Raw genomic sequence first — 15124 nt, 5'->3', positions numbered from 1 at the left:
TGCAATTTAATATTTACCCTTTGTGATATCTGTAAAATCTAGCTCATCCCTGTCCTTATGGGCTTAAAACCCCATCATAGGAATAAGCCCTAAAACAACGGAGTCTGAATGTGCCCTTTGCCCAACACACACAAAACCAGTCTTGTTCTTCCAACTGTGCTTTTGGAGGGAAAGGGAAAGGAGCAGGCAGCAAGGCATGTTCCGGCCTTCTTCCCCGAGTCCCCACTGTTAGCATGCTGAAAACTCTCCCCTTTGCTTTGCAAGTAATCAGGGGACTTTGTATCTTGGTTTTTCGTGGTCTCTCCGAGATGAAAGGACAGATATATTGCAGATCTAGGTTATCTCTGGTCTGGTTCCCAATTCCTCTTAAGGACTCCAGGATACCCCAGGATTGGCCTGGAGGGTGGGGCGGGTAGAGCTTGGCCACGTGCAGCCTCCAGGGGGCGCTCATGTGGTGCCTGTAACCACTGGGAGAGCTTCATCCAGCCATATTCTTGTCTTCAAACTTGTAAACAAACATAATGTACTGTAGTCCTTAGCTTTGCCTAATTAGAGAAGAAATTGTTATAGAGCAGAAGGTAAATAAATGTAAACATTTAAGTATTAGTCTGATGGAAACACATTTCTCATTGCCATAGTTCTTTTCTCTGTAGACGAGTGGCCCTCCACAGAGATTCGGAGATTCACAGGAAGTAGATAAAAACCCGTTCAGGTTTTTAACTGCTGACTTCCCAAGACTGGATAGAGTCTGGGGAAAGGGTGTCCTGGGAACGAAGAAGTTAGGGGTTACAACGTCTCACCGCTCCAGGCAGAGTCCAGCACGGGCTGGGGACAGGGGTGGTCTGTAAAAGCAGGGTCTTCTCTGGAGCAACGGTGGGTGCCAAGCACTTCCTTCCACCTGTGGGGTCCAGTAGGTGTGACATGTCAGCTCCGTCAGCATCCTCTGAATCCTTAGGAATTCCCGGATGTGGTCTGATTCTTACAATGTCCGGGTCCTCCCAGCGTCCGGGCCCAGGAGTTGGGTGCCCAGCTTCTTAAGCTCAGCGCAGTGTCTACAAAGATGGGTTCCCCAGGCACGGTCTCCCACTGATACCTCAGACGGAGCCGCATCCCCAGCTCTAAGGCCCTAACCTGAAGGAAAGTCTGGAAGCCAAAAAAGAAAGTCTGGTTACAAAACGCTATGCCTGGGGGTGATCCCTACATTTTACACTGTGCAGCTAGAATGCTCCTCTATTTGATCTGACCCTGGTTTTCCCTACTTGGTTGTTTTATCTTCATGAGTGCTTTAAGCATCAGTCCCCTACAGTCACCTGTTTTTAGGGAAATTTGTGACTCCTCTTGGCTGACATTGGGGGAGTCGCTAGGTGGCTTTATCCTGCATACTCAGTCACTCGCTGGTTATTTTCGTTTGAGAAAAATATGGCAGGGTGGGGAGGGATGAGCAGGTCCTGCCCCTGGGGTATTTGTGCCCTGTGCGTCGTTCTCTCTCTCAGTATGAGAGATCATGACCATCTAGCGTGCATAGTATCCACAGGACGAGTCCACTCTGTGATGGACTTTTCAGGTGGTTTCCTTGGCAACCAGAGCTACTAATCTTCCCCCTCCCCCAACTTACCCGTAACTGCAAAAAGCACATAATTGGCCATTGCTAATACATCTTTATGAACCTGTACAGGCTCTCAACTCTTCGGAATTCATTTCCTAAAGGGACTAAAGCTTCTTTACCAGAACCATTTGAAAGTGCATTTCATGAACATTGGGGTGTTTAAGACCGGAATGACCTTCAGGATCAATGAGTCACCTCCCCATCTTACAGATGAAGCCCACACCAATGACACACAGAGCTTGCCCAGCTAGTTATGTAGAAGCGGGACCTGGCCCGGGGCTTCTTGCTCCCGATCCTGGGGGCTTTCCACTGTACCAGGAGCCACCTCCGTTATGGACACCACCACCGGCTAACAAAGCTGTCGTGTAGCGCTCTCTGGGGACAGGACCAATTCACATTGCTTAATGAGTCCCCTGTGCCCTGGGTCAGCGATGACCAACAGACGGATGCCTGACCTCGGCTTCCTTAATGTAAATAGATGGTTAGGACCTTAATATTGCAGTCGCTTCCTTTCTCCAAGGGAGGACGTCTGAGTGGCTTCACTGAGAGGCAGCAGCCTAGGACAGAGGACGCACAGAAAATGTGGAAGTTTTAAAAAGGGTGATATCGTTTGATCCCTGTGCCTTTCTATGAAAGAGATAATATTCTAAGGCTATTTGCTCCTCTTTGCTTGAACTTAACTTTGATGAATACCTGTATCTTTTGATGGCAAAACGACTCATAAAAGAGGAGTATAGTAAGTGCATATGAGCACGTAAAAAATAATGTATGTGAAGTACGTAATAAAATGCCTCAAACGCACATTATTCACCTTTGGGATAAGGAGACGTCGAGGGTGGGGCTGGCTGCCAAATCCATGGTGTTTACATAAAACTCTTCTGTGGTAACAGCGTAATCAACTACTTTAGGAACCTGAACTTTCTGTTCATTCTTCCACCCAGATTAAATAAATCCCAGCTTCATGTCTTTCCTATCAGCTGTGCCTCTGTGTCGCACTTTCTTCCATCATATTTTTCCCCACTTTCTTGGACCTTTTCATGGCCACCTTGGCTGTTGGTAAACTGGCCTAGCTAGCGTGTGAGACAGGCAGCCTCCGCAACAGGACCAGTCTCAGTTTCTTTTTGACCTTCTTATTTTGCATTCCCAAACGAAATGGCCAGTGAAAATGACATTGCCCTTGGAGCAGAGAACTTTGATTCATTAACGCATTTCCTAGAGATTTTGTTTCCTTTTTTCCCCCTTTGGTCATGCCTGTTTGTCCTGTCTCATTTGCTTTTACTTATTCTGGAATATATCCCATCATTTGGTCACAGTACTTCCTCAACCAATGGGTGAAGCTCTATTATGACTCTCTGAATGAGCTTTTCGGAAGTATATAATTATCTTATCTTCATACAGAAGATAGCTTCCTGAAATAACAATGAGCTATAGGCGTGTCTCTCGGTGCATTGTACTTGGAAGTCTCCTCTTCGGGCTGATTCTGAAGTTTCTCCCCCAAATCAGCCTGGACTCCTCATTCCAAGGAGCAGAAGCTTGGGCTGCTTTGTAGCTTTTAATTTGCTAGGTTTGGTTACTCTGCATTAGCATGTTTAACAAACTGCATCTTCTGACGTATTTCTGTTTTTAAGAAGGCTATACGATTGGAGAATTTAGAAAAGCACTTCCATCCGAGAAACGCACAGCCCCTCTGGGTCATCAGTCAGCGCTAACCATGATAGGCGTTGCCCTATTAACTATTAACTAAGTCCTCTGAAGTCAGGAATTCTATTCATTCTCTTGCTGCTGCTATAATAAATTAGCCCCAATTTAGGGGTTAAAGCAATACGAATTTATTACCTGACAGTTCCGGAGGTCAGAAGGTGAAAATCAAGTTCTCTGGGCTAAAGTGAAGGAGTTGGCAGGGCTGGTTCCTTCTGGAGACTCTGAGGGGAGAATCCATTGCTTCTCCCGTTACACCTCTTCCTACTCGCTCATCTCCGGCCCCCTCCTAAAAGAACCTTTGCAGTTACACTGGGCCCGCCCAGATACTCCAGGATAATCTCCCCATCTCAGGATCCTTGACTTCATCATATCTTCAAAGTCTCTTTTGCCATATGCAGGGGTTCCGGGCATCTTTGGGGCCATTGTCCTGCAGACAACAGCACCATGACCCCTTTCTCTAGTGACTTTCTTTGGCCTCTCCGCTTGTGGTTGGGCTGACTCAACAGGGTGGGGAGATGTTTGCAGGGTGGCTGCCGATGCCCTGCGAAGCCCCCATGCCCAGCTCCCAGCCCTCAGTGGCCTGCGGTGACAGCCAGGTCTCAGCTGCCTCCCCAGGACCACCAAATGTGTCACATTGTGTCCTGGTGCCCCATCACCATTCCCCAAATGCTTGCCGACCCACCTTCCTCACCCTGCCTTCTTTCCTTCTCAGCATCGTGTTAGTGCCGGGAGGCCTCCGTGTCAGCAAGCTGAGAGGGAAACTGAGGCAAGATGTCGGGCCGGAGCGGGAAGAAGAAAATGTCCAAGCTGTCCCGTTCGGCCAGGGCCGGTGTCATCTTCCCCGTGGGCAGGCTGATGCGTTACCTGAAGAAAGGGACCTTCAAGTACCGGATCAGCGTGGGTGCTCCCGTCTACATGGCGGCAGTCATCGAGTACCTGGCAGGTAACGTGTCACCCCTCCCGGCTCCCCGCCCCTGCCACCCCAGGACAGGGAGGATCGCTTCCCTCGGCAGCTGGCTCGAGGCTCCTGGGGGTGCTAATGGGGTTTCCGCTTGCCTGCTTGGCTAAGATTCATTTTACAGCCTTTAGGGGAGGGCGTAATGACAGGTAATCAACATGGAAAGAAGAGAACACGCCATCAAATGGCTTTTCTAGACCAGCCGTGGAAAAGGTGTGTCTTGCTTTAGGCAAACACAGCCTGTAAAAGTCTAGGTTCCTGCAGAAGAGAAACTCCAGGGAAGATTGGGGGTGGAGGATGCGGAGTAGGTGCCCCTAGCTTTCTTTCTTTTTTTTTTTTTTAAGATTTATTTCTCTAAATAAGGAGAGAGAGAGTGCACAAGTGGGGGGAGGGGCAGAGGGAGAGAGAGAAGCCTCAAGCAGACGCCCCGCTGAGTGCAGAGCCTGACACGGGGCTCAATCTCAGAACCCTGAGATCGTCACCTGAGCCAAAACCAAGAGTTGGACACTTAACCGACTGAGCCACCCAGACACTGCCCCCTGCACCGTTTAGCTTTCTTATTGTTGTTCTGTCACAGTTAAACAGAAACCATACTTCAAAATCTCAAGGATGCTTTTAAAAGATATAAAAATATATAACATATTTATAAATAAAATATATAAAATATATAAAAATAAAAATATGAATAAGTAAGTGTGATTAGTTCCTTGAGGGGTCATTTTAGCCATGAGCAACAATGTCTTTGACTCTGCCCAAGGTTAACAAATCCCCCAGGTGCCAGGTTTAAATCCCTTGGGCAGTCCTCCGGGCAAAGCAAACCTCTCCAAACTGTTTCTCCCAGAAGCCGAGCCCCCTGTAGCCACAGCATGAGCACCCATGGGTGTGGCAAGGCTGGACCCAGTTTCTGGTCCCAGGTCCCTCTTCCCCTTCTGCTTCTCCCTCAAGAGCAATCTCTTCTTCCTCTTCGATGCTCGATCCTGTTCTGCCTTCTTGGTCCCCCATCTGTCACCAAGCAACGTTAGCAATGAAAGGTTTGCTTTGATCCACTCGTGGAAGCCTTCTCTCCCTGGAGCTTCCTCAGGCAGACCTTGGCATCTTAAGCCTGTCCCTTATTGTGAAATGAAAGGCTTGTCCCTGGGCTAAAAGTTGTTCACTGGCACCCTTTAGGAGGTTGGAGAGAAGGGGGGGAGGGCTGGGTAAGTTGGTCCAATCAAGTGTGAGAGAGCAGTGTTTTCAAAGCGCCAGCCGTCCTGGGGATCTTGTTGACAAGGTCTGGGGTGGGGCCTGAGACCCGGCCTTTCTAATGCGCTCCCAGCAGATGCTGATGCTGGTCCAGGGACCGCTCAGAGGAGTGAGACTCTAGCCAGGCTTGTAGTAGCAGCAGCCTAAATGCTCGAGGATGCTTGTTTAAAAGGCAGGATCCTGGTTGCGCTCCCCCACCTCCACCCCACATACACATCCTGTGGTCTGATTCACTGGGTCTGGAATGAGACCTGCGAATCTGGTGGAGAAATCTGCCGGCTCAGAGAGGGAAAGGTGAATGAAGCTTTAAAACTACCTGTTAGGTCCACATCACCCAGTGAGACTGGGAGACACCGAGTAACCAGAGATCCTATAGCCTCCAAGCAGGAAGTGGGGGTTCCCTGAGGTCATTCGACCCTAAGCCACGGACTTCTACTACACTACATTGCCCCATTATAATGCTGGTATACGCAAACAATAGTTAAGTATATCCCTTGCCCCCACTCGGTGAAGGTCTAAACTTGGTGCATAACAGAACCAACTTTGGCCTTTTGAATCACTGGCATCTCTTAGTCTATGGTTCTGATAAAAGCTGATGTTTTCCTTTCATTCATTTAACAAATATTTGTTAGGCATCAACATGTCAGTGTACACAGCAAGTCCTTAGACTCTTCCCCGGTATTAGAATCAGATCACTGATATGATTTTTAATTTATCTCGGATTAGAGCCACCGGACCCCATAGCAATGCATACTAAAGCCCGAACGTCACACTGTGGACTTGGAGCCAGCACATCTTTAAAGATTTATAGTATCTCCCAAAGTAGAACCAGTTTTTCAAATTGATTACTCATCACCCTCCATTCACTCAACAATCTTTTATTGAACACTTCCTATATGCCCGGTGTTCTCGATGCTGAGGCTACAGCACAGACCCAGACAGGCGGGAATCCTTGCCCTCGAGCAGGTGCATTCTGGGGAGGAGAAGCAGCAAACAAATAAGTGAAGTGTGTGTGATTCTCAGATGGTGACAAATGCTAGGGGACAAACAAAGCCAGGAAGGAGAGAGAGTGTTCCGGGAATAAGGGGGCGAGCGGGGGCTGTGAATCGCACTAGCGAGTCAGAGGCCCCGCTGGGCGCCGGGCGCCGGGCCGGGAGTGGGCATGCGCGTGTCTGCGGGCCGGCGCTCCAGGCAGGGGGAAGGCAGGTGCAGGGAGTTGGAGGAGCGCCAGTGGGCGGGACGCGGGGGCCGAGGGAGGGCTTGGCCTGTAGAGGAGGCCCGAGGAGAATGGGCGGGTGGGGGAGAAGAGCTTGCCGTGGGAGTTCTGGAGGGTTTCTAGCGGACGTGGAAGTGACGTGACCCTGTGGGGAGAGGGTACCAGGGCGGAAGCAGGGTAAGTAGCAAGAAGGCTCTTGCAGAGATCCGGTGAGTGGGCAGCGAAGGTACCGAGAGGCGGTCAGAGTACCGATCTATTGTGAAGGCAAAGCCAGCGGGGTTTGCCAGTGTGTTGGACGTGAACTAGGTGAGAGGATGAGCAGCTGGAAGGAGGCCGTTGCCAATAACACTGTGTCCCAGGGGCCAGTCCCAGCAGCCAGCAGGGTCCTGGGCCAAGAGTTGGAGGTGAGGTTGGTCCTCTGAAGCCCAGGCCTATTTTCTGCGTCCCTTGCTTCCCTTCCTGTCAGTTTAAACCTGGTGTATCTGCTTACCAGCTCTGTTACCTTGGGCTAATTCCTGAACCTCTCTGAGTTTCAGGTGTTTCCAGACCTAACTCATTTAACTCCATTCATGAACCAACGTATATAAAATGCCCGGTGCATAGGATACACTCAGTAAATGGTCATTCTTCTGCTGTCCCTTCTGTTAAAAGCTGATGAAATCATTCAGGGCAAAGATAATGACCAACTCCTTTAACGTGTTATATTTTGGGTCTGTACTTCATTTTACTGAAACAAAAAGTTTTAAGCCAAACGAATGAATCATTATTAGTAGAATTGCAGGCCATTGTTGGGTAAGTAAAAGGGGGGGTTGTTACTTTTGGGGTGGGGTGGTGGCCATCAATTGACTTTGTTTAGGAAAGGAGGTTCAAAGCATGAGAGCGTCCTGTCACCCTTGAAATGACCATCAACATTCATGACACAAATCTTAACTGAGCTTCTCCTTCAGATCAGGCCTTGAAGATGCAGGAGAAAGCAGAGAGACTGGGTCCTGCCTCGGAAGGCGGGGCTTGCTGACCAGCAGGGCTGAGGAGCATTAAGCACAGCACAATAAGTTGGCATGCATGCTGGGCAGGGAAGTGACGAGAGCTTTGGAAAGCGTGTGTGAGGTGGGGTGCAGGGGGCTACCCCTTGTAAAGTAAGAGTTGTTAGGACTGAAACCAGGTTTGCAACCCTGGTTTTTCTTAAATTGATTGGTTTCAAATCCTGAGGACTAAGCTCATCTCCAGAGATTCTGGGGGTATGTTTTATGCATCAGGATTTTTTTAAAGCTCCCCCAAATTATTTTGGTGGCAGGCAGAGTGGAGAATTAGTAGGCATTAAGTAGATTCTGATGGAGGATTGAGCTAGGGGGAGATTTTCAGGTGGGGTAAAAACGAGGGTGAAGACCCGAAGTTTAGAGGAAGTATGTGGCCCCTTCCAGAACGTGGAGGAGTTTCTTACCTGGAGCAGAGCTGGGAAATGGGAGGGGGTAACAGACGAGATGGGTAATGGGCAGGCAGGTCCTTGAGGGCCGTGATGAAAATGTATATGTTATGCACACACATGTACACATGGGTATAGAAAGGAGGAGGTAGCATCTGGGAGACATCACTTGGGCTTTAGGTGAACGGTTGGTGGGAAGCAAGATCAGAATCCAGGAAACCATTGAGGGCTGTTTCTGTTTTTGTGTCACTTATGAGAATTGATAGTGGCCAGGACAGGGGTATGCAGAGGGGATGATGAGAAGAAATGGACAAATTGGAGAGATACGTGGGGGGCTAGAGTCATCTCTGCTCAGTGATGGATTGGATGGAGGGGGGAAAGGGCATCAAGGAAGGCATGAATCTTTGAGGCTTGGGCTGGCTCCTTTCTTCAAGCCAAGCTGCTATGGGTTGAGGAGTGGAGGTGGGGACTCCACTCTAAGAGGACTGGCCAAAGGGACGAGAAGAGGAAAGTAGCTGGTCCATGAGAATGGTACCTGTCGCTGAAGCAAGAAACAATGGGAGAGAAACAGGGTGCAGGGCGAGGGGCTCAGTGGGGGGCCCATAGGTTTCGGGTCTCTGCAAGGTGCCCTAGAGGACAAATTCTGGCTCTGCCACTTATCAGCTGAGGACTGTGAGGTGTGTCATTTTACCCTCATAGTGTCATGGTGAGGACTACATAAGACAATGCACGAAAGGGGGCTAGCACTGCTTGGAGTACATGGTAGCAACTGGCCCCTGGGGCTAGTGCTGTTATTGAGTGAGGCCCTACTGGGCGTGTCTGGAGCCAGCAGGGAGCTGTGAGCTGGAAGTACAGATGGGGCACCGTGGGCAGACTGCAGTAAAGGCCAGCAGAGCGAGTGAGGCGACTGGGCGACAAGACTGGGGAGCCTGGGACCAGCCGAAGCAGCACCTATGTTGCACAGGTTTCTGGGCCAAGTGGGGGAAGCGCGGCAAGGGAGGCTGAGGAGGGCAGCAGAGTTAGGGAGGAATGGCTCACGGGAGAGTCGGTGTCTGGGAAACCGAGGAAAGGTAACCATCAGTAGTGATGCCAATAAAACCAGACAAGGACAACAGATCTAGCCACCTCAAGGTCATGGTGACCCTGATGGGGACGGTGTGGGTGGTCAAAGCCAAACTGCAGTGGGTTGAGGAGCTGGACGGGACAGGAGACAAAGGGAGTGGGGACTCTTTTAGGGAGTTTGGCTCAGAAGAAGGGAAGAGAGAGGTTGACAGCTGGTGATTTGGCAGGTGGGAGAGGGTGTGACACGGAAGAGGCTTGAGCCTGGGGTCTTCACATTCAATCTTCAGCTTCCCTAACCATACCTGAACTTCAGCATTTCCTTCCTTTATGAATGTGGGCGATAAACCACGGTAGTGTGTCAGCAACACCTGGGACTTTTTGACCAATTGAAATCACTGATGTTTTCTTATTATAGTCACCTTGTTACAGATACATAGAAATATCATTTATACATCTTACTTCAAAATCACAGTAGTTATTAGACCTGCCACTAGATCTTGTTACTTAATGTGTTAATGAAGAAGCACACAGACTGCTATATTCCAGATTTTTTAATACTTTGAAAATTACATTTCATTATCATTGGTTTTCTTTGTCATCCTATGTATTTTATTTTATGCATTTAAAACTTTATCCTAACACTCATTAGGATGGTTATTAAAAGAATTCCAATTGTTGATGAGGATGTAGAGAATTGCAACTCTTGTGCATTGCTGGTAGGAAGGTAAATTGGTATAGTTGCTGTGGAAAACAGTGTGTGGTTCCTCAAAAAGTTAAACAGAGAGTTCAGCCAAGAAATCAAAGAAGAAATAAACAAGTACATAGAAACAAATGAAAATGAAAATACAACAGTGCAAAACCTTTGGGATGCAGCAAAAGTGGTCCTAAGAGGAAAGTTCATAGCAATACAGGCCTAACGCAAGAAACAAAAAAAATCTCAGACAGCCTAACCTTACACCTACAGGAACTAGAAAAAGAAGAACAAACAAAACCCAAAACTAGCAGAAGGAGGGAAATAATAAAGACTAGAGCATAAATAAATATGATAGAGAAACTAAAAAAACTTTAGAACAGATCAATGAAACCAAGAGCTGGTTCTTCAAAAAGATCAACAAAATTGATAAACCTCTAGCCAGACTCATTTAAAAAGAGAGAGAGAGAAGACTCCCATAAAGAAAATCACAAATGAGAGGAAAAATACCAACTAACACTACAGAAAGACAAAGGATTATAAGAGAGTATTATCAAAAACTCTATGTTGGGGTGCCTTGGTGACTCAGTTGTTAAGCGTTTGCCTTCGGCTCAGGTCATGATCCCAGGGTCCTGGGATCAAGCCCCGCATCGGACTCCCTGCTCAGGGGGAAGCCTGCTTTTCCCTCTCCCTCTGCCTGTTGCTTGTGTTCACTCTCTCGCTGTCTCTCTCTGTTAAATAAATAAAATAAAATAAAACTATGTGCCAACAAATTGGACAACCTAGAAGAAATGGATAAATTCCTAGAAACTACAACCTTCCAAAACTGAAGCAGGAAGAAATAGAAAGTTTGAACAGAACAGTTGCCAGCAAAGAAATTGAAGCAATAATGAAAAAACTCCCAGCAAACAAAAGTCCAGGACCAGACGGCTTCACAGGCAAATTCTACCAAACATGTAAGGAAGAGTTAATACTATTCTTCTCAAACTATTCCAGAAAATATAAGAGGAAAGGAAACTTCCAGATTCATTCTATGAGGCCAGCATTACCCTGACACCAAAACCAGATAAAGACACCACAAAAAAAGAGAACTACGGGCCAATATCTCTGGTGAACATAGATGCAAAATTCTTCAACAAAATACTAGCAAACTGTATTCTCCATGATCAAATGGGATTTATTCCCAGGATGCAAGGGTGGTTCAATGTTTACAAATCAATCAATGTGATACATTGCATCAGTAAGAGAAAGGACAAGAACCATATGACCATTTCAACAGATGCATAAGAAGCATTTGATAAAGTATAACATCCATTCATGATTAAAAAAAAAACCCTCAAAGAGTCAGTTTAGGGGGAACATACCTCACTATAATAAAAGCCTTACATGAAAAATCCACAGCAAACATCATACTCAATGGGGAAAAACTGAGAGGTTTTCCTCTATGGTCAGGTATAAGACGAGTATGTCCACTCACCACTTTTATTCAACATAGTAGTAGAAGTCCTAGATACAGCAATCAGACAACAAAAAGAAATAAAGGGCATCCAAATTGGTCTGGAAGAAGTAAAACTATTTGCACTATTTGCAGATAACATGACATATATATAGAAAACCCTAAAAACTCCACACACAAAAAAACTACTAGAACTGATAAATGAATTCAGTAAGGTCGCAGCATACAAAATCAATGTACAGAAATCTGTTGCATTTCTATACACTAATAATGAAGCAGCAGGAAGAGAATTAAGAAAACAATCCCATTTACAACTGCACCAAAAATAATAAAGTACCTAGGAATAAACCTAACCAAAGAGGTGAAAGACCTGTATTCTGAAAACTATTAAACATTGATAAAAGAAATTGAAGATAACAAAAAGAAATAGATTGGAAGAACAAGTATTGTTAAAATGTCCATACTACCCAAAGCAATCTATAGCTTTTATGCAATCCCTGTCAATACCAACAGCATTTTTCACAGAACTGGAACAAACAACCCTAACATTTGTATGGAACCACAGAAGACCTTGAATAGTCAAAGCAATCTTGAAAAAGAAAAACAAAACTGGAGTTATCACAATTCTGGACTTCAAGTTATACTACAAAACTGTAGTGATCAAAACAGCATGGGACTGGCAGGAAAACAGACACAAAGATCAATGGAGCAGAGTAGAAAACCCAGAAATGAACCCAGAATTATATGGTCAATGTCCAACAAAGCAGGAAAGAATATCCAATGGGAAAAAGACAGTCTCTTCAACAAATGGTGTTGGGAAAACTGGACAGCCACCTGCAAAAGAACGTAACTGGACCACTTCTTACACCATACCCCAAAATAAACTTGAAATGGATTAAAGACCTAAATGTAAGACCTGAAACCATAAAAATCCTTGAAGAGAACACAGGCAATAACTTCTCTAAAATCGGCCATAGCAACATTTTTCTAGATATGCCTCCTGAGGCAAGGGAAATAAAAGCAAAATTAAACTATTGGGACTACATCAAAATAAAAAGCTTGTGTGGCACCTGGGTAGATCAGTCAGTTGAGTGTCTGACTCTTGATTTCAGACCAGGTCATGATCTCAGGGCCCCAAGATGGAGCCCCATGTCTGCTCCACACTCCGCGGGGAGTCTGCTTGAGATTCTCTCTCTCTCTCCCTCCCCCTCTGCCCCTCCCCCACCCTGTGCACTTGTGTGCACATTCTCTCTCTTTCTAAAATAAATACATCTTTTAAAATAAAATAAAATAAAAGCTTCTGCACAGCAAAGGAAACAATCAATAAAACTAAAAGAGAACCTACTGAATGGGGGAAGATATTTGCAAAGGACATATCTCATAAAGGGTTAATATCCAAAATATATTTAAAAAAACTTAGACAACTCAACACTCAAAAAACCAATAATCCAATTTAAAAATGGACAGAAGACATGAGTAGACATTTCCCCAAAGAAGACATCCTGATGGCCAATAGACGCATGAAAATATGCTCAACATCACTCATCATCAGGGAGATATAAATCAAAACCACAATGAGATATCACCTCGCAATCAAAAACACAAGAAACAACAGGTGTTGGCCAGGATGTGGAGAAAAAGGGACACTTGTGCACTGTTGGTAGGAATGCAAACCGGTGCAGCCAGTCTGGAAACTAGTATGGAGATTCCTCAAAAATTAAAAAAGAACTACTCTACAATCCAGCAATCGCACTACTGGGTATTTACCCAAAAAAATACAAAAACATGAATGCAAAGGGATAAATGCACCCCTATGTTTATTGCAGCATCATTTGCAATAGCCAAATTATGGAAGCAACCCAAGATATCTATTGATAGACGAATGGATAAAGAAGATGTGGTACACACACACACACACACACACACACACACACACACACACCATGGAATATTATTCAGCCATCAAAAAGAATTGCCATTTGCAATGTTGTGGATGGAGCTAGAGAGTATTATGCTAAGCCAAATAAGTCAGTCAGAGAAAGACAAATACCATATGATTTCACTCATATGTGGAATTTAGGAAACAAATGAACAAAAGAAAAAAGAGAGACAAGCCAAGAATCACTCTTTTTAAAAATTTTTTAAAGATTTTATTTATTTATTTGACAGAGAAAGACAAAGTGAGAGCAGGAACACAAGCAGGGGGAGTGGGAGAGGGAGAAGCAGGCTTCCCGCGGAGCAGGGAGCCCGATGCGGGGCTCGATCCCAGGACCCTGGGACCATGACCCGAGCCGAAGGTAGACACTTAATGACTGAGCCACCCAGGCACCCCAAGAATCAGACTCTTAACTACAGAGAACACACTGATGGCTACCAGAAGGGAGGTGGTTGGAGGGATGGGGGAAATAGGTGATGGGGATTAAGGAGGGCACTTGTTGTGATGAGCACTGGGTGTTGTATGGAAGTGTTGAATCACTATATTGTATACCTGAAACTAATACTACACTCTGTTAACTATATTGGAATTAAAGATAAAATGCTTAAGGTAAAAAAAAGAAAAGTTAAATGTGCAATTATCATATGACCCAGCAATTCCACTCCTGGGTATATGCTCACCCAAAAGAATTGAAATCAGAGACTTAAACAGATATTTATACACAAATATTCATACGGCATTATACACAGTAGCCAAAAAGTGGAAACAACCCAAGTGTCCATCAACAGATGAATGGTAAACAAAACGTGGTCTGTCCATGCAGTGGAATGTTACTCAGCCCTAAAAAGGAAGTTCCGATACCTGCTCCACGTGGCTGAGCCTTGAAGACTTTCTGCAAAATGAGATCGAAATACGCAGACATAACAAGACAAATTTTACACGATTCCACTTTGATGCAGTATCAGAGCAGTGAAATTTATAGAGACAGAGCATGGAGAGGCAGTTGTAGGGGCCAAGGGGGATGGGCATTATAGTTAATGGGCACGGAGCTTCCATTTAGGATGCGGAAGTGCTGGAGATGGATGGTGGGAACGGTTGCGCAACACTGGGAATGTAATTGATGCCACTGAGTTATTCACTTAGAAATGGTAAATTTCATGTTCTGTATATTTTATCACAGTTTTAAAAAGCCCTTTATTCTGAGAAGGTCCATAGGCCTCACCAGACTACCGAAGGAGTTCCTGGCACCGACAAGGGTGCAGCATCCGTGGCAGAGGGAGAGAAGCTAGAGATGCTGGAGACAAGTGGCCCACTGGGGAAGTGGGGCCCCTGGGGCCTCTGGAGCTGGCTGGAGGTTCTGGCTGAAGGGGGTAGGTCCCTCCTCTGGCTTCCAGAAGGAGAGGAGCAGCTGAGTACAGATGAGCACACCACAGTGTCCCCATATAGGCACATCAGCCTCTGGCCGACACCTTCCTCCTACACACACAGAGCATCACCTTCCCTGTCTCTCCTTACTGAACCTCATAAAACAGCTAATGTTCTGGGACCCGCCAGGCCTGGATGGGTAATTCCCTGTGGCCAGCTTACGTCTCCCTTCAGTTCATGACTGTGGGCTCTGAAGGTCCTCTCTCCTCACTCGGTGCCTTGAAAGGGGGGCCTCGAGTCACAGGCATGGCCAGTAAGAGGAGGCTGGGGGCTACTTCGCTAAAAAAGAAAGTCGCACAAATTTTCAGCTACTCTGGGTGAGAGAGAGCAGTCTGCCTTGCGTGATTTCTCTGGACTGGGCCCGGGTTCCACACATCACCACGATGTTAAAGCCATGCAGTGTTTCTA

At 46.2% G+C, this 15124-nt stretch overlaps 1 protein-coding gene across 1 annotated transcript in view; it reads left to right on the top strand.

The window, feature by feature from the left end:
* Window positions 1-4078: 4078 nt before the first annotated feature.
* MACROH2A2 (macroH2A.2 histone) overlaps window positions 4079-15124 on the top strand; it is a 29759-nt gene continuing 18713 nt past the window's right edge. Inside the window, exon 1 of the mRNA XM_028109686.1 lies at window positions 4079-4250. Coding sequence (XP_027965487.1) covers window positions 4079-4250 — 172 coding nt within the window. The remainder of the gene's footprint in view (window positions 4251-15124) is intronic.

This window comes from Eumetopias jubatus, unplaced genomic scaffold, assembly GCF_037043125.1.
Source record: "Eumetopias jubatus isolate StellerSeaLion01/CBP00866 unplaced genomic scaffold, mEumJub1_p1.0 scaffold_17, whole genome shotgun sequence".
Classification (NCBI taxonomy): Eukaryota; Metazoa; Chordata; class Mammalia; order Carnivora; family Otariidae; genus Eumetopias; species Eumetopias jubatus.
The sequence above is the reverse complement of the archived record's forward strand: the minus strand, read 5'-3'. Positions and strand labels throughout refer to the sequence as shown.